Raw genomic sequence first — 20,630 nt, forward strand, 5'->3', positions numbered from 1 at the left:
AAATTCCGTCATGATCGCGCCGTTATTCTCGTCTTTCATCAGACCGGGTACTTTCTTGTTGGCGCGCGGCATACCGTAAGCGTTGTCCTCGGAGTAGTCGCTCGTGTCGAATTTGGATATATCGCGTTTCATATCCCGATACGCGTCCTCGCAGTGCAGAAAGTATATCAGACTGTCGGTATCGGTATACATAATTTTGCAATTGTCGCGGTAGAGAGGCGCCATGTACTCGTAGTGAAACTCGTACAAGCAGGTCTTGGGTATGTCGAGGATGCACATACCCACGTAGATCGGCTTGTCAAATTTCACTTCGAGTTTTCGCAACTCTACGGCCATCAGATCCTCCGAGAACACGCTTCGGCTGTGGAAATTTGGTCTGGCGATCATAGCCTCCGCTCCGTACCGACCCTCTTACTGTGTAAAAAGCCGTACATCCGTGTGATTTCGCACATTCTCCATGGTTTTGCCAAAAACCGCGTTGTTCATCAATTTGTACAAATTTTTTTCGAAATCATTTTTTGCTCGTATCCAAAATTGTGTATTTAATTCTATGTATCTGCGGAGCCATCAAGATTGCACGAATTGCAGTACGCGGTGAATCTTTGCAACTCGCAGACCATGTTGCACGCATTGCTGCAGATTACGGTAGTGAATGACATAACGCTGCTTATCGTACAGCGTTGCGAGTAACTTGAGCTCCCGCTTGCCGGGCGGCTTATCGCGCGTCGGGCAGAACGGCAGGTCGGCGTGCGCGTCGTGAAGATTCACCGGATACTCGAGATCGACTTCCAGCACGTAACCGGTAGCCGAATCGGATGCAACGGACATTACGTCGAAGCTCGCGACATCATCGACCCATCGAAATTTGGCGTAGGGCAACGGTTGACACATCGCCCAGCCGTACAAGTTGTTTACATCAAAGTACATTAAGTACGATGACGGTTCCGATGAATCGTACGATGACATGTATTTGTTGTTGGCGGCTGCGTATCGGTTAGAGCATTGGCTGAGACCGCAGCGTATACCGCGCTCGACAAACAGCACCATATCGATGTCCGTGAGCAACTCGAATTTTACGCGCGTGTACTTCATCATAGCATCCCACGTGTACCCCGGTAAAGTGTAATAATGAGCGGGATTTAAACCATAACTTTTAATACACATGTTTCGGAAATTTTCGAAAATATCCGCCAACAAAAGAACGTCTGTTTTCAAATACAAATTGCTGTATTGACCTAGATCTTCGATCGAAAAAGTTTGCCAGACGTTTGTCGCGTGCGCGTAATCGCTCTCGGATACCGTTTCTCCGGTGAGCGAGCTGTAAAACGATTCGCGCGATAGTAGGTTTGTGTCCCGGAGCTTGTCGACGCTGTCGACGTACTCGTAAGGAAACACGCCTTTCCGAGTAAACAGATTGAAATTTTCCGCGGATAAATGTTTGAATTCCGATCGTGAAATTTTTAATTCATCTACAGTTAAATAAGATGCCAATTTGTCGAGACTCGTACTGAGAAATCGGAACGAATCGATGAATCGTAATTTGATGCAAATTTTGTAATTTTGATCCTCGGTATCTTTAACATTTTTTGTAAATGAAATGTAACGTTCTTTCGTCAGCGGTAACAATTCGACGTTGCCTTCGAAAGCATTGGCAACGTCTTTGATTATAAAATGCGCGTCGTAACCGGATAAATTGTGAAATATCACCGGGATAACGTCGGAGTCTATGTAATTTAGATTGCACGACGAGTGCGCGGCACCGCGATAACGCCCGGTCAGATGACAATGATCGCGCACCCGCGTGTCGTACGCTGTTAAGGGTTTCTCGCACACGTGACACGTTACGGCGTTACGGAATTCCTCCGATTCCTCCCGCGTAAGATCCGCCATGGGGACGACGCACAGTGGTGCAAACGCACAATTTTCTATTCAAAATCGGCTACAGGTGGTATTTCTTAACCGATTTAGATGTTTCTTTCACAGAAATACTCAGAAATAAATTCTAAAGAAAACTGTGAAAGCCGATTTTTTATTTTTTTTGTTTGTGCAAAAATATTTAAACAAATAAAGTGATAAATTGATACTTTTCAACTAAATTATTTTTTGTATGACAAACAACAACTTGAATAACTCCAGTATCGATGAAAACCAATGCTATCTTATCAAAACAATAGAAATAAATCATTAAATTTTCAACTTAATTTTTATAAACAAATGTTTTAAACAAGTTATCGATCGAAACGCATTCTCTCTGAAATAAATAATTTTTTAACTTAATTAATTGAAAAATTACCACTAAAATGACGTTTATGACAAAACTTTATCGTAAACTAACAATTCCTATTGTTATAAACAATTAAATAAACAAATAATCATTTTGCGACATCTTACTACAGATAACTTTTCATATTTGAAGTATTTGTTCCGATAGTACTGATCATTAAAGCGAAACGCGAAAACGTAACATGTTACACGAAACATGTTACATGAAATATGCTTTTAAACTTTTGAGTCGGCTTCTAACTGATAATTTTTAATAAGCATTATAATTTCGGCATCGATATCATTTTCTGGCTTTTTCCAGTGTTTCCTTAAAGACGCAATATAAAGATCAGACGATACGAGCAATTTGTGTATGAGATCTTCATTTGTGGCCAATCGAGAGTATTTCCGAGTGTGAAATTCTCTGAAGCGTTTAAAGTCTTTGTTTCGAGCTTCAGCAGCTTCTTCGGAATATTGTCCAATTGGTAGCAAAAAATTTTCCATTACTTTTGTACCATGCATAAGTATTTTATGGACAGTTGAAGGCATGAAGTACCATGAATAAAGCTGGACATACAATTCTGCAGTGTCAAGAGTAAATTTATCAAAAAATGACGATGGTACTTTGGTGTTACTTGCAAGTATTCTCAAAATTTGACCAAATCTTCTGATGAGCTCTACATTTACTCCTGTTATTCTGGCAGATAAATCAGGATCCGAAAAGAATCTTCGTGCAACGTTTCCGTTATTGGTGTTCCCAGTTCCGTGATTTGGTTTATCAATGAGTAAACCAAGCTCTTCTCTAAATTTCGTGCAAATCCTTTCTTTTGCTTCATTTTTTAATCGCTTTTCCTCGTCAGTGACTGCATATCGTTTACAGAATGATAAGCGATAGCCAATGTGTAAAATGCATTCCATAAATCTTATCCATGCATGTAACGTGGAGAGACCAAATTCAAAATGGGAAGTATTTTCTCTTTTTTCTTTAACACGTTCAAGATGGTTCATTTCGCTCGGCTTAGCACCACAAATGTAGCAACTTGCAGATGACGAACAATCGGAGAGTGCTTGGCAGACTTTCCCATCCACCATTGTTAATTTCATGTCTACATGAACCATGAACGTGGCATGGAAGACATTCACTTTCGTTGGATGCAACATCTCTATTTGGTCTTTTATAAGTTGCATTTCACTCTTTGTTCGATCCTTTGTTTCTTTAGCGAATATGTAAGAAATTGGAATACAACGTTTTGGAGATGCAGGTTGAGGATTGCTCCAGATAATTGTGGATTTTTCACGTTCTTTCAAGCAAAGTGGCACCATGGAGATGGTGAAAACTGTTTCATCTATGGAATCTGCATCTGAAAACTTTTGGTTGTATCTCTTTTGGTCTGATGCTCCATCGCAACCATATTTCAAGGTGAAATCTAAATTATAAATTTTTGCACGATCATCAAGATCAGGGAGACGTAATGTGGGATCTTTAAAAAGTCTCAAAATAGTATGATCAATCAGCGATTGGAGATTGATGCGCACTTCTGTTTCAGACGTGACTATCTGCGAAGGATAGCATTCTTTCTTTGCTTCCAGTACCTTGTGATATGAAGGATAAATGTCAGCATTTCTACATTTCGCTTGCTTCTGAATAATTTCATATTGGTACTTCGATAACTTCACGTCTTCTATCAGCGCTACAGCTTCTTCTGCAGTATATGGAGAATACGATCCATTATCATGATTATCTTTAGACTCGTCCTCATCTTCTTTTAAAAGATTTTTTATAGCATTTGCCAATTTCCTCCTTCCATTAATTCGTAGCATATAAAGAAATGCTTCCTGAACTTCAATATTTGAATAATTTTCTTGTATTGAAATCAGTTTTCGCCTCTTTGTCGTAAGAGAAAGTTCTTGGAAATCGCTCGAACAAGATTTCCTTCCAGCAGTTGGCTTTTTCTCAGAACGATCGACAACAAAGTCTGAATCTAGCCATGTTTTGAAGCGTTTTTCAAACTTGCTCCTTACATACAAAGATTCTTTCTAGCTGTACTGTAAAATAGTTGTAATGGTATAATGATGATACAATTTTAATTTGGCAGTACTTATTGTAAGTATTATTGAGTTATTTATTAATAATTATTAATTAATAATTACAACTTGATAATAGCACTATTAAATCCTATGTTGCCAGATCATTGCTAGATTTAAATTGTTGTGAATGTACAATGCTAGCCGCTCCTTTCTGGTGACTCGTTTCTGGCGATTCGTTTCTGTTTTGACAGATGCGTGACGGATCGTGGTTCTGCAGTTGTCTTTGTGCTCCTCATTAATTTTGCTGTCATTATTTGCTACTTGGTTATTATTTTGTTTAATTTCGTTTTGCATTTCTGTCGTTATATATTTTCGTTATAAAGATTCCGATTACTATTGTTTGTTTAATAAATCTCTTTTATTAATTAATTAATAGAGCTTTATTGATTATAAACAATAGACTCTTTCAGGATTTCAAAAAGGGATCTTTGCAATTTTCTCATCGAAAATGGATATAATGATCTCGAAAAATTAGTGTCTCATTTGCGAAGTGAGTATGCTATTAATGCTGAATTCATCAAGATAATCAATCAGCATTTGAAGCAATTTTTTTTCTCTACTTTTCAAAAGAAGTGGAAAGAATCTTTGTATGTAAGGAGCAAATTTGAAAAACGCTTCAAAACATGGCTAGATTCAGACTTTGTTGTCGATCGTTCTGAGAAAAAGCCAACTGCTGGAAGGAAATCTTGTTCGAGCGATTTCCAAGAACTTTCTCTTACGACAAAGAGGCGAAAACTGATTTCAATACAAGAAAATTATTCAAATATTGAAGTTCAGGAAGCATTTCTTTATATGCTACGAATTAATGGAAGGAGGAAATTGGCAAATGCTATAAAAAATCTTTTAAAAGAAGATGAGGACGAGTCTAAAGATAATCATGATAATGGATCGTATTCTCCATATACTGCAGAAGAAGCTGTAGCGCTGATAGAAGACGTGAAGTTATCGAAGTACCAATATGAAATTATTCAGAAGCAAGCGAAATGTAGAAATGCTGACATTTATCCTTCATATCACAAGGTACTGGAAGCAAAGAAAGAATGCTATCCTTCGCAGATAGTCACGTCTGAAACAGAAGTGCGCATCAATCTCCAATCGCTGATTGATCATACTATTTTGAGACTTTTTAAAGATTCCACATTACGTCTCCCTGATCTTGATGATCGTGCAAAAATTTATAATTTAGATTTCACCTTGAAATATGGTTGCGATGGAGCATCAGACCAAAAGAGATATAACCAAAAGTTTTCAGATGCAGATTCCATAGATGAAACAGTTTTCACCATCTCCATGGTGCCACTTTGCTTGAAAGAACGTGAAAAATCCACAATTATCTGGAGCAATCCTCAACCTGCATCTCCAAAACGTTGTATTCCAATTTCTTACATATTCGCTAAAGAAACAAAGGATCGAACAAAGAGTGAAATGCAACTTATAAAAGACCAAATAGAGATGTTACATCCAACGAAAGTGAATGTCTTCCATGCCACGTTCATGGTTCATGTAGACATGAAATTAACAATGGTGGATGGGAAAGTCTGCCAAGCACTCTCCGATTGTTCGTCATCTGCAAGTTGCTACATTTGTGGTGCTAAGCCGAGCGAAATGAACCATCTTGAACGTGTTAAAGAAAAAAGAGAAAATACTTCCCATTTTGAATTTGGTCTCTCCACGTTACATGCATGGATAAGATTTATGGAATGCATTTTACACATTGGCTATCGCTTATCATTCTGTAAACGATATGCAGTCACTGACGAGGAAAAGCGATTAAAAAATGAAGCAAAAGAAAGGATTTGCACGAAATTTAGAGAAGAGCTTGGTTTACTCATTGATAAACCAAATCACGGAACTGGGAACACCAATAACGGAAACGTTGCACGAAGATTCTTTTCGGATCCTGATTTATCTGCCAGAATAACAGGAGTAAATGTAGAGCTCATCAGAAGATTTGGTCAAATTTTGAGAATACTTGCAAGTAACACCAAAGTACCATCGTCATTTTTTGATAAATTTACTCTTGACACTGCAGAATTGTATGTCCAGCTTTATTCATGGTACTTCATGCCTTCAACTGTCCATAAAATACTTATGCATGGTACAAAAGTAATGGAAAATTTTTTGCTACCAATTGGACAATATTCCGAAGAAGCTGCTGAAGCTCGAAACAAAGACTTTAAACGCTTCAGAGAATTTCACACTCGGAAATACTCTCGATTGGCCACAAATGAAGATCTCATACACAAATTGCTCGTATCGTCTGATCTTTATATTGCGTCTTTAAGGAAACACTGGAAAAAGCCAGAAAATGATATCGATGCCGAAATTATAATGCTTATTAAAAATTATCAGTTAGAAGCCGACTCAAAAGTTTAAAAGCATATTTCATGTAACATGTTTCGTGTAACATGTTACGTTTTCGCGTTTCGCTTTAATGATCAGTACTATCGGAACAAATACTTCAAATATGAAAAGTTATCTGTAGTAAGATGTCGCAAAATGATTATTTGTTTATTTAATTGTTTATAACAATAGGAATTGTTAGTTTACGATAAAGTTTTGTCATAAACGTCATTTTAGTGGTAATTTTTCAATTAATTAAGTTAAAAAATTATTTATTTCAGAGAGAATGCGTTTCGATCGATAACTTGTTTAAAACATTTGTTTATAAAAATTAAGTTGAAAATTTAATGATTTATTTCTATTGTTTTGATAAGATAGCATTGGTTTTCATCGATACTGGAGTTATTCAAGTTGTTGTTTGTCATACAAAAAATAATTTAGTTGAAAAGTATCAATTTATCACTTTATTTGTTTAAATATTTTTGCACAAACAAAAAAAATAAAAAATCGGCTTTCACAGTTTTCTTTAGAATTTATTTCTGAGTATTTCTGTGAAAGAAACATCTAAATCGGTTAAGAAATACCACCTGTAGCCGATTTTGAATAGAAAATTGTGCGTTTGCACCACTGTGCGACGGTGGTGCAGATCGCTTTCACGCGGTGCGTCAAATCGTGCAGTTCGTTGACGAACCACGTTGTGCAATCATCACCGCGATATGACTTAAAACTAGAGAGCGAATTATCGTAAGCGCAACTTACATAATATCCTACGCTAAAGGCTCTGTGATGTTGGTAGGCGTAAGTAGTATTGTCCTGATCCTCCTTTTTCTCGAGCGTACATTCGAGATCGGCGTACACTACAAACGGAACCCGCTCCTTTCGATTGTAATTCCAGAACGTCAGCCACATGTCGTTCTCGCTGGGGAGAACGACGGCGCAGTCGTTCATTTTCCCGCAGTCGACGCTGTGGACTGACAACTTCTCCCGTGTATAAAAGTAGTGTAGACACCTGTAATAATTTATTTGATTAAAACTATGAATAAAAATATTGATTTATTTTATACGCATCTTTTTACTTACCGATCGCAAATGTACTTTTTACATTTGTGCATGCTCAGTTGTGAGCTCACCAACCGCGGCAGGTTCTTTATGCACGCAAAGTGTGCATCGTTGTTTTTACACACGTAGAGCAGGTTGACGTGCTTCTCCTTTTTGTCATCGGCGAGCCGCAGAGGGACGATTTTGGAGTCTTGGGTGGTAAAGACGTTGACGGAGATGGCGTTTAGTTTCTCGAACTTTGATATTTGTGGCAGCGTCACGGGGAACTCTATGCCGCACAGGTTGAGCACCGTTGAGTAATGTGGGTATTCTATCGTTCTTTCCGGATGTTTTTCCGCTGGATATAAAGCGGCGACGACTGCCCACGCGAAACACGCATTGTCCGTCGATTGCACGTTGACCACCGCCCTTTTTAGCATAATTTGCCACGGTAACTTGATGTGGCATCCCGCGTGCAGAGGATTGAACTTGTTCACATTGACGGTGAGATTCAGAATACGCGACAACGCCCATCCGCTATCGCGTTCCTGAAACTCCTCCAGAGCCGCCAGAATATCATCCTCCACGTGCCGCGTGTACCACTCGTTGAGATCGAATGTGGGAAACAACTCGCAATTTTTGGTGGCGATGGTCTTCACGGCAGTCTTGTCGCCCGCGACGAATTCCCCGTTGAACGCGGTGTTAATCTTGACGCTGTTGTGTTCCGCCATGACGCCCTGGATCCGCTCGATAACCGTATTTTTTACATTTTCAAAAAATTCACGAGGATCTATATAGTTTTGATTGATAATCGCACCGGTCAGCACACGGTTCCTAAACGCCGTCTCGATCTTCTTCCACGTGTAGCCCTTCTTCTCGTATCCACCGTATCCGGCACCGACGGGCACGAAACGCTCGTGCAGGGCGTCTCTCACACCCTCCAGACGCGCAATTTGCGCCACCAGAGAGTTGACTACTCCGGTGCGTTGCCTCTTGCGACATTGTTCCTTGAGAGAATCGAGGTACTCGTTGCACTCGTAGTCCCATGGAAGGAACTCTCCCGTCGTTTTGATATTCGCTGCTCGTACGGTAAGATCGCGCTCCTTCTCCATTTTGAACAACTGTCATTAGTCGTTTTTTTTTTCTCACTCGCTTTATATATACCCGTTTGTTGCACACGACACCAACTATAAGCATAACAATGATGCATTCCAACAACATGGCGCTGTCTACAATTTGTATAAACAATCCTTATCTTTTCTCTTCCGAGAATTATTGTAATATGATATTCCCACCACTCCGAATTTACCCCCTCTCCTCCAAACATGATGACGCAATTTAAACAGGCGCTCTACTTTGATGCGCGCGTTGTAGGATAAGTCGGTATAGCGGATAAGATGACACGAAAAAATAATAAAAAATTTTAATTACAGTTGAAATAATATTTATTAATATGTATTGTTACAACTCCGCAAAGACCTGAGTCACCAGTTCACAATCAATTATATTATTCTTATCGAATAAATCGCTTTTGCGAATCGCCACGTGATCGGGGTCCTTCGCATTCCTCGCGATTTCTGAAAAGTGTGCGAACTTGACATCAACCGTACCGGTGATGTTGTTCAACGAATGATTGATACAGTCTACGCAATATTCAAGTGCAAACATGTTACACACGGTTCGGTTTGACATGATTAAACATAATGCTGATGTTGCCAGGCGCATTACTTTTAGGTTGTTCATTTTTCCAAAACTTAACGTGCAGTGTCCAACGGTCTGAGACGGTGCTTCGTCCGCATCATTCTTAAAGAAGCTGGCGATGATGCTCCGTTGATTCATGAGTTCTTTCCATACGCCGTATGATAGACGTAGCTCCTTACCATGATTGTCACCGAGAGCGATTTCCACACAGCTCGACGTTGAGACGTTGATTCCGATGTCGAGATACTTGTACCCAGTCTTCATCAAATAGTATCTTCTAACCAAGATCCTAGATGATTCTTTTTCCATCTTTGACATATTACTTTTTTGTTTTCTGTGAAAAAATAAATTATTAGTTTAAAAGTATAACAATTAAGTTTAAAGATGTAGCTAAAGAAACGACATACTCGTTGGGTAATTGCAGCTTCTTCGCAGTCTGCTGTTTGTTGATCTGATTATTCACGGTTGACATGGTGCAAAACATCGTTGCTAGTAAACGTCACAGCGAACTAGTAATTTTCTCAATGATTTCGAACGACTGATGGTTCCTATTCTTTTTCACTTGCTTTATATACCCGCTTGTTGTATACAAAATTGAAATCTGACAACATGGCGCCGAAAATGCTGACTTGGCTGCCTGTTGCTATGGGCTTTTGTTCTAAAATACAGCGATGACGCAATCCGTAAACCTGCACGAACCTACATACTATAAACATTGCGATGATGCATTCCGACAACATGGTGCTCTACTTTGTTGCGTAGAAAAAAAAACCAGAGGATGTAAACAGTTCTTTTTCCAATAAACAATCCTTATCTTTTCCGGGAATCCTTATCTCGCGATGCCTACAATTTGTATTAACAATCCTTATCTTCCGGGAATTATTGTAATCTGATACCCCTACCACTCCACATTTACCCCCTCTCCTCCAAAAACGATGACGTTATTACCCCCTCCACTGTTATCCAATACCCCTCTTCCCCTCTTCACCCGCACCCCCCTCATTGCCCCTGGGTTAGAACCCCCATTGCTATACTACTTTTACGGTATAAAATACACGAACTACATCGGTGATGGCGATTCAAAAACGTACAAGGGTATCATAAATGCTGCTCCTTATAGTGATACTCCTATTATTAAAAAAGAATGCATTGAACACGTCCAAAAAAGAATGGAAAGTCGCCTGCGCAAGTGCAAAAAAAAAAGGAAGGGGCTCGGCAGTAAAGGCAAGCTAACGGCAAAAATGATCGATAAATTAACAGTTTATTACGGTTTAGCAATACGACGACATTGTGAATCAGTAAAAGATATGTATAACGCGATTTGGGCAACATATGATCATTATAGCTCTACAGATGAAAAACCGTGTCATAGTAGATGTCCGACTGGAGTTGAGTCATGGTGTACTTGGCAGCGCGCTTCGGCGAAAAGAGAGCTGGCTTTATTTAAACATTATAAACCTTTACCTCCAGATGTTTTGACTGCAATCAAGCCTATTTATGAAGATCTTAGTAAGGATACTTTACTAGAAAGATGTCTTGGCGGGCTTAACCAAAACAATAACGAGAGTTATAACCAACTGATCTGGAAAATTAGCCCAAAAATTATTCCAAGTGGCTCAATTACTGTCGAATTAGCCGCATATATCGCTGCCTGTGTATTTAATGAGGGATCAATAACATTACTACAGATGCTACAATCCATGGGAGTAAGCAGCGGCCCTAATGCCCATCAATATGTGACTATACAGGACGCAAACCGTACAGAACTAGCAAACTGTCGCGCGCAACAGAGTACTCGGGAGGAAAGAATACGTCGTCGGCAACAACAAACTGACATTTTAGAAGCAACAACTTCGGCAGAGGATACATTTTATGGTCCTGGAATAGATGACTCTGTGTAAGTTGAAAAATAAATGTTTTAATTTAGTGTAAACTATACTTGAAACTTTAAACGCGTTTTTCTCAAAACTATGTTTTCAAAATCGGTGACCACGATATCTCAAAAACCGCTGCACCGATCGATCTGAAATTTTGCATGCTTTTTTTAGACATGTAAATCTAATCCTTAATCGTAGGATTTTTTTTTCCAATGCGTACTTTGTTTTTAAAGGACGAAAAAGTCCGATTTTTTTTTACAAAAATCGATTCTTCAACTTTAAATAGCCGCCATTTTGTTGCTATTTAATTTTTCGGCATATCGAACGATTAAGGACTAGATAAATTCATATATTAACTAAATTTTTTGGATTTTTTTATTTCAGATAACCTGGTTCGGAATGGCAGTGGTCACCGCAAAACGCGTTTTAAAAAACAGCTTCATGGATATTGTCTATAACTTTTTTATTTATTAATATTTTTGCATAAAAAAAATATGAAAACTTCATCAAAGTAGACTCTTTTGAACACAAAAACTTTCGTACAGAAATATGCATATATTTTCTAGAAAAAATTCACAAAAATTCGTATTTTTTCGGCCTCGCAAGTAGATATAACCCCTTAAGCGGCCGGTGGGTGCATCTAGTTGTTGCAGCCATTTCAGGGACTGGTGATTCGTAAGTACGGTGAACCGATACCCCTTCAGATAGCCACGTATTCGGCGGATGTCCCAGACTACGGCAAAGCACTCTAACTCAGTGACGCTGTAATTTCGCTCGGCGCCATTGAGCGTACGGCTGGCGTATGCAATTACGCGCTCCCCGTCGTTGAGCTGTTGGGTCAGCACGGCTCCGAGACCGTGTGAGCTTGCGTCGGTCTGGAGCAGAAACGGTCTGGTAAAATCCGGACAGGCCAGTACTGGGGCCGACGTGAGAGCCTCCTTGAGGCGGAGGAATGAGTCGTTCTCTGCGTCCTCCCATGCTTATCGGGCGTTCTTTTTCGTGAGCCGTGTGATCGGGGCGGCCAAGGTTGAAAAGTTCGGTATGAACCGTCGGTACCACGATGCCATGCCCAGGAATTGCCGAATCTTGCGTACGGTAGTGGGAGCGGGCCATCTCGTGATGGCGGTCACCTTCTCGGGATCGGTACGGATACCCCGCCGGTCGACGATGTGACCGAGGTACCGGAGGCTGTCCCGACAGAAATGACAATTGTCGGGGTTTAGCCATAGTTGGGCTTCTCGTAGCCGGCGAAAGACTTCCGCAAGATGCCGAAAGTGTTCCTCGAAGGTGCGGCTCGCGACGACAATGTCGTCTAGATACACTAGGACGTGGGGCTCTAATTCCGGCCCCAAGACCGAGTCTAGTAATTGCTGGAACGTGGCGGGCGCCGAGTGTAAGCCGAAAGGCGTTACCCTAAATTGGAATAAGCCCTTCCCGGGTACGGTGAAGGCAGTAGCCGGGCGACTTTCCGGCGTCAGTGGTATCTGCCAATACCCGCTTTTGAGATCTAACGTGGAGAGGTATCGGGACCCTCGGAGCTTGTCTAATGTGGCCGCTATGTGCGGCAACGGATAGGCGTCTGTCGGAGGCGGCGTTGGAGCTTGCGGAAGTCGATGCAAAATCGGTGGGTCCCGTCTTTCTTTCTGACCACCACTGGAGAGCTCCATGCACTACTAGAGGGCTCGATGACGCCCTCTGCTAGCATCTTTTCGATCTCTTAGTCGATGACGGCCTGCATGGCCGGATTCCGAGGCCGATATCTTTGTTTGATCGGTGCTACGGGTTTGAGGCGGATGCGGTGTGCTACTTGGTCGGCCCCTTTATTGCCTCGAACGCTGGTAATTCGCCGTTTAAAAATTCGCTCAGGCGAGCCTCTTCGTCGGGCGTGCGGCCGTTGAGGCCGGCGGTGATGACGCCGTTGGTTGAGGTTGGTCCTGGTCCTTGGTGGCGGAGGGGGCAGGGTGAGCCCCATCTTGGCCCAAAGGTCGATCCCGATCAGGACTGGGCTGCCCAGGTGTGGTAATACTGAGAAGCGGTGGTGATAGGTCCGCTCCTAGAGCATCGGTGATAGATTCTCCCCTATCGGTAGTATGATAGTTTCGGTGATGGGGACGCAGGTCCCGTCGGCCAGATTGACCTGGTCGCTGGTTGGTTCCGAGTGGTGCGAACCCCTTTCGCATTGTCTGGCTGTGTCGGGGTCGATGAATGACAGCTCGGATCCGAAATCAAGCAGTGCCCATCGGGTATGGCCCAGGATCCTAACTCGAAGATGCAATCGGGGATTGTAACTTAAGGGGAGTCGGGCTGGACGACGGCCGCGACGTCCCCGGCCCGTTCCGCGTTTCCCGACGGCGGGTGGCAATCCCGCGTAAGCACCCCATCTTTCCCACAGCGGGAACAGAATTTCTTTGCTGGGCGCTTGCAGTCCTGACGGGTATGCCCCCGTTGTTTGCAGCGCCAGCAGCACTCGGACCGACTGTAGGCGGCGGCGGCAACGGCGGGTTTGGCGTCAGGCAATGGTCCTGGGCGGGAGTCGGTGCGGCGCCGGTTAATCGCCTCAAACTGGGCGGCCTTTACGCTTAGCTCGCTTATATTGGTCGTCTCCGTGAGTTGGAGATACAGCTGGTAATCGGGTTTCATGTTTTCATAGAGCTGCTCTACTTGATCCCGAGGAGAATAACCCCCGGCCCGGCGCATCATCGTTAGCAATGCGGTGGCGTAGGATTGGAAGAGCTCTTTCAAGCGCTGGTGACGGTCCTGTACGTCACGCTTTAGTTGCCGCTGATACCCCGGGGGTAAATAATGCGTCTTAAGGTGATCGCGGAATTCGGTCCACGTGGCCCAAGCGCCGCAATTGTTCCTGTACCACAGGAGTGCGTCGCCTCGTAACAGTTCCGGGAGCCCCAGCAGCAACTGATCCTCCCGATAGCCGTATCCGTGTCGTAGCTCCTCAACCCGTTCGAGGAAAGCGAGAGGATCTCTCCCATCGAAGTGTAGGCCCCACTTCCGGATTTGATTCATGACCTTGGCGGGGTTCATTACGGTCGGTTCGGGTGCGGTGGACGGGCCGGCGGTAGGGTTACTAGCATCTAGCGGCATGCTGCTACTTGAATCGGACGGGGCGGTACTGCGGGTCGCAAATAACGCGGGGTTCTGGTTGACAAAGCGTCGGAGTCGCTTCCGTAATTCGTCGAGGGTACCTTCGGTCCGTAACCCGTGGGCGGACAATTCCTCGATCGCGTGTCGTTTGGATAAGTAATCAATCCACCGGGGCATCGAATTTTATACCAGCCTGGATTTCCAACAGTCAGGTCCCTGTTCGGGCTCGCCGGAGTCAGGGTTCGAGAGAAGGGGAAGTCCAGACTGATGTAACTCGAGCGGATATAATTCAGAAACTTTATTGTCCAATACTTAACTTATATTTATATATACATTGATCGCGTGGTTGTGTGAATCGCGTCGCGAGAGGATAGGCGGAAACCTTTACAATTCGCGTGCGGGGGTACTAGCTTTTACGCGTCTGAATACCGGCAATACTCCGATCGCGGAGAGGGAGCAACCGCTCTTCGTCGGCGGAAGCGGTGGAGAGTCGAACGCCGAGAGCATCCTGGCTTCGAAGAGGGAGCAACCTTTCTTCGTCGACGGAAGTGGTGGAAGGCCGAACACCAAGAGCACCCTGGCTTCGAAGAGGGAGCAACCTCTCTTCGTCGGCGGGAATAGCGGAAAGTCGAACGCCGGGAGCACCCTGGCTTCGAAGAGGGAGCAACCTCTCTTCGTCGACAGAAGTAGCGGAAGGCCGAACACCGGGAGCACCCTGACTTCGAAGAGGGAGCAACCTCTCTTCGTCGGCGGGAATAGCGGAAAGTCGAACGCCGGGAGCACCCTGGCTTCGAAGAGAAAGCAACCTCTCTTCGTCGACGGAAGTGGCGGAAGGCCGAACACCGGGAGACCCCTGGCTTCGGAGAGGGAGCAACCTCTCTTCGTCGGCGGGAAGTAGCGGAAGGCCAAACACCGGGAGCACCCTGGCTTCGAAGAGGGAGCAACCTCTCTTCGTCGGCGGGAATGGAGATGCGGTTGACTGCCTCGGGAGCTCCCTGAGGCAGTGCTTAGGCAGGATTTCGGATCGGGACAGGTGTCGTTATGTTGGCCGAGCCGGCTTATATACCCGGCTCGGGCCTTCCACTCGCGAGTATCGGTCGCGCAGTGGGAGCGGTCCCCACGCTGGGGCGTCGCATGGGCGCGAGCGCTCGTGGGTATCATAGGCGTCGGGCCTATGTTCGTACGGTCGGGTACTTTAGGGACGGTGTGTGCAACGCATCGTCACAATATATATTGTTAGAAGAATAAATTATTATTAATATTATAAACTTTTAATATTCTCATTCTTATTGTTTACTCATTTCTTTCTTTCTCCTATCTCAAGCAGTAACTTGACACGCGCCTTTGTCACGCAGTAAGATAGGTCTGTAGGATAAAACGGATAAAACGAGGCATAGGAAAAATATACGAGGAGTTGGGATAATAAAAAATATAATTTAAAATATAATTAAAAAATATATTTTAGATATTTACAAAATTTGATTAAATAAAATATAATTAGTAAAAAAACAAAAAGCATTTAAAAAAAAAATATTCCGCCGTCCATATAATGGTGGATAACCAGCGTTCCCTGTAACAAATAGAATGGAGTTACACAAAATTAGATGATAATTATTGAATAAATTAATTTATGATTGAATTAAATAGATGATAAAAACATGACAACATATGCGTACCGCTTAAAATTTATAGAAAATTAAACAGTACTTACTGGTGGTGGAGTCTCCTATGGACTTAGCGGACTGTCGGGTTGGATATCCGGCACTTGTTTGAGCCATTCGCGTACTCGCTCTTGTCGCGAGATCCTCCCCGCACTAGCCCGCCATAGGGCCAAATTGTCCTCCGTCAACTCCTCCACCCAGAAAAGGATATCATCCTCCCAAAAGCAGAAACGCTTCACGCAATGCGCTGCTGCGCATCTGATTCGCGGTCTACTGCAATTATCAATGTGCTATGGTCCATGTCTGCTTAATGACTAACTCTAAGGAGCAAACGTTGTGGCAAACACCCTTCCTATAAGTTTCTTGGAAGGTTTATCTGTTGCTTTATATTGCGTGAACTGTTTCTCTCAGCAGTGTAATAAGAGTTGACCCAGCGAATCGAGATAGAATACTCTTCTAAGTATCAAATATTGCAAATTTCAACACTTTTATTATTATTAAAGTTTTTTGAGTCAAGTCCTCTTTCAATTTATTAATGTTATGTACAATTAGAATACATTACTTGTAGAGTACTGTGTACGATATTGTAATATGATTCGCTCGCTCACTTATCTCGCAGTAGGATAGGTCAGTATAGTGGATAGGGTGAGAAAGGTATATAGTCGAGATAATAAAAAATAATTTAATTTATAATTGAAATAATATTTATTAAACAGATGCATCTAATAAATACATTATAATGGTGAAAATATTTTAACAATAAAGCATGTGATATGCTAGAATTATTGCGATCCAAAGACCTGAGCTAACAGCTCACAATCGATTATATCATTCTTATCGAACGATTCGCTCTCATGTATCACCGCGATGGGGTCCTTCGCACCGCTCGCGATTTTTCGAAAGTGTGTAGCCGGAGTCCCACGGCGTGTAGAGGCTCGCCGAGCCTACGGCGAGACGAGTCAAAGTAGCCGCGGTCTACGGCGCGTAGAGGCTCGCCGAGCTACAGCGAGCCGAGCCAAATATGACAAACCACGCGCCGTGGGACCGGGGTGGGCTCGCTATTGCTCGCTATTGCTCGCGGCTCGCGGCTTGTTCTTCCCGTTGATTGTCGGTAAATTGATCGCGAGTCAAAGGACTTGCAGAGTCACGAATCAACAAGCCGCGTCGTTGCACCATTTATTTGTCAGTACTCGCGTGAACTTGTCCATTTCTAGGCAATTATTAATTATTTAGTTTGCACTATTGAAAAATATTACTGATTTCGGCCAATAGACGGCGCCAGCTTCCGGCAGCTGAAGCATTGATTATCATCGATGCTGCGCGATGATCAATTCTGCGCGAGCGCAAATCCGCGCAAATATCACGGAATTAGGGAAGGCTTTCGAACATGCGAGAACCTTCGCCCAAAAACTCGTTGCTCCGATGATCCATAATCACTCTCTAACGAGCCATCGAGAAGTCCAGTAAATCGTAAATCGTAAATAGAAAAGAGAGTCAGTGTCGAGTCGTGTGCCGGGCATTTAGAATTAAAAAACTGTATTAATACTAAGTACGTATAAGTTATTATATTCAATTATTTCTTGGAGTTTTAGTTTATTTTATTACAGCCTGTCGATCTTTTTCAGAAGTCGTGTCGAAAATATTGTCGACAATATACGGGAACGTACAAGAGGTCGAGCCGTGTGTGCACAACGGTTTTATTTCAAATAAGTTCAACCGTTTGTTCTTTTACATAAACTTTATTTCTGTCGAGTCTTTTAAATAAAATTTAAAAGGAAAACTGTCTTTTACTATGGAGTGGTCAAATGAGAAAACTATCGAGTTTTTAGAATTATACGAAAAAGAAACATTATTATGGAATCCGAAACATATTTCACATAAAGATCGAAATGCAGTTAACGACTCTTGGAAAAAAATAGAAGCAATATTAAATATATCGGTAAAAGAATTAAAAAAGAAGAAGAATGTATTATTAGCAACGTATAGAAAATTAGCCAGAAAAGTACAAGATTCTACAAAGACAGGTAGTGGAGCCTCGGACGTTTTTAAACCAAATTGGTTTGCATACGAAAATATGGCAAAATTTTTACATAGTATTTATACACCAGCAACAACTATAAATTCAGAGGTATGTAATAGTTATAAAAAATAAAAGATACATATTACACAATCAAATATTCTTACATACAAATAATTTTCTAGTTCAAAATATAATATGTAGATTATATGAAATAAATTATAAATAAAGAAATTTATTTGAGACAAGAAAATTTAACGGACAAAAAATTATTTTTTTATTGAATTATAATCGATTATTATTTTTATTTTCACGCATTTATTCTTATTTCTTACATATATACGGAGAAAATTTTATATCAAAAATTACTATGTACGGCATTAACCACGGATCATGAAGCCGCGGACCGAAAATTTTTACTATGTTTCACATGTGAAAAACATAGTAAAAATTTTTATAATTCCTTTATAATCCGCAGCTACTACCGTACATAGTAATTTTTGATATAAAATTTTCTCTGTGTATGTAAATGTCATTAAAATTTAATAAAAATTTTTTTTTAATTACATTTGATCTTATCATGGTACCTTACCATTTGTTACAAAATATTCTGCAAATTCTTCCCTAATCGATTTTGCTTCAAATCCCGATTTTCTAGCTATTTTTTGTGAAGATACAAATAAAGTCATATTATTATTATTTTGTCGCCATTGTCCTGGAACAATTTGTCCATCTTTTTCGGAATCAAACATATTTGTATTAGCGTATGTTAAACTTGAGGTTCTACTTCGGCGTAAAAAATTATGCAATAAAGCGCAAGTCATAATTATCTTTGAAACCTTTTTGGGTTCAAGTAATATCGGTTTTCTAAAAACACGAAAAACAGATGACATTATTCCGAAAACATTTTCCACTATTCGGCGTGCACGCGAACAACGATAATTAAAAATTCTTTTTAAACTGCCTTTTTCATAAATTCCGGAAAATGGTTTCATTATATTTGGGTTAAGGGGAAATGCATCGTCTGCTACAATAACATAAGGCAATGGCATTGTTCTGGAAGGAAGAGGCATCTGTGCGGGTAGCAATAGATCATTTTTCTCGAGCTGTTTAAATAAGATAGTGTTTCGAAAAACACCACCATTGCTAATTCTTCCCTGACATCCTATGTCGACAAATGTAAAATAATAATTAGCGTCAACTAATGCCATTAAAACAATGCTAAATGTGCCTTTGTAATTAAAATATTCTGATCCGCTATGTATTGGTGATTCTACAATAATATGTTTTCCGTCCAAAGCTCCGATACAATAAGGAAAATTCCATTTTGTTTCAAAATCTGCTGCTATCTTTAACCATCTTTCTTCACTTGTAGGCATCTAAATAAAAATAAATAAAAAATAAAATTTTCTTTAATTATGATTTTTTAATAAATATACATTATTCTTTTATCGATTTTTATCATTCTATATATAAACGCGATTTAAATAAAAAAGTTCAATTCTTTCTTATGCTTCTTATGCTTTTTTATTGTAGGAAATGCATAATATGAAATATTATATGAATGATGATGATGATGATGATGATGATGATGATGATAATGGGAACGAAGATGAAGTAGCTTGCTTAGAAGAAGATAGCGAGAAAGAAAATTTAGAAAATAAAACAAAACGTAAAACTACTATGCAAATTCCAACAGAGAAAGCAAGAAATAAAAAACAGAAATTGTCAAAGACGGACCCTATCAAACATCAAATGACTGAAGCTTTTAAAATATTGAAAACAGTAGCTAAAAAACACAAAAAAACAGAACCTCTTGAAAAAGACCAATGCGCTCTATACGCCGATCTACTTTGTTCAAAATTAAGAAGTTTCGATGAAAATCTTCGAGAAATTGCGATGTTAGAAATTTATAATTTATTATTTCGCTTAAAAAAACAAAATATGTCGTCACAACAACAACCGCATTATCAATATAATATCACTCCGGGTTATGCACAAAATTATTCACAACCTTTACATTCAACTACAACTAATATTCCATTCAATTACGAACAACATGATTCCCCAAATTTTTCACAAATTCCGAATTCACAATCTTCAGAACAATATAATCCGCAAACTTTTACTTCAACGCCTTCATTATTTCATTCCCTTACAGACCTATAATTAATTCTACATTTCCGTTTTTTGTTTCTCCAATAAATATTGTTTCTTTGACAAATATTATTTCGAAAAAATATTTTTCAAATAATAATAAAATTTTTTTTTTTTTAATATAAAAATTTAATAAAATTATTTTATTATAACGACATATTATCTTTTTTTATTTTTTATTTATACTCTTTTTTTTTAAATCTTTTTTTATATATCTCTGACAATGCAAGTAAGATTTGTTTTCTAGTTTTATAATTTCGACATTTCATACCACGTTTATGTATGCTCATTGTAAACGGTTGAATTCTGTAACCAAAATGCGATAACCTTACGGCGTATACTTATTTTTATTATTTTCATGTTACTTTCTTTTTCGAATATTCGTTT

General features: G+C 40.7%; 3 protein-coding genes across 3 annotated transcripts; 1 reads left to right on the forward strand and 2 right to left on the reverse strand.

Annotated features, from left to right (window-relative positions):
- Positions 1 to 567: 567 nt before the first annotated feature.
- On the reverse strand, positions 568 to 1,890 carry LOC105667604 (uncharacterized). The gene has a single exon (XM_012359526.2). It carries the CDS (start codon positions 1,888 to 1,890, stop codon positions 568 to 570), a length of 1,323 nt encoding a protein of 440 aa, XP_012214949.2.
- A 5,717-nt stretch (positions 1,891 to 7,607) lies between these two features.
- LOC137000956 (uncharacterized) lies at positions 7,608 to 10,651 on the reverse strand. The gene has a single exon (XM_067358575.1). The coding sequence runs from the start codon at positions 8,841 to 8,843 to the stop codon at positions 7,770 to 7,772; it is 1,074 nt and encodes a 357-aa protein (XP_067214676.1). The 5' UTR covers positions 8,844 to 10,651; the 3' UTR covers positions 7,608 to 7,769.
- Positions 10,652 to 15,283: 4,632 nt separating this feature from the next.
- On the forward strand, positions 15,284 to 20,280 carry LOC137001076 (uncharacterized). The gene is made up of 3 exons (XM_067359079.1): positions 15,284 to 17,618; positions 17,695 to 18,197; positions 19,623 to 20,280. Exons 2-3 carry the CDS (start codon positions 17,862 to 17,864, stop codon positions 20,253 to 20,255), a joined length of 969 nt encoding a protein of 322 aa, XP_067215180.1. The 5' UTR covers positions 15,284 to 17,618; positions 17,695 to 17,861; the 3' UTR covers positions 20,256 to 20,280.
- Positions 20,281 to 20,630: the final 350 nt, after the last annotated feature.

This window comes from Linepithema humile, chromosome 7 (assembly GCF_040581485.1).
Source record: "Linepithema humile isolate Giens D197 chromosome 7, Lhum_UNIL_v1.0, whole genome shotgun sequence".
NCBI classification, from domain to species: Eukaryota; Metazoa; Arthropoda; class Insecta; order Hymenoptera; family Formicidae; genus Linepithema; species Linepithema humile.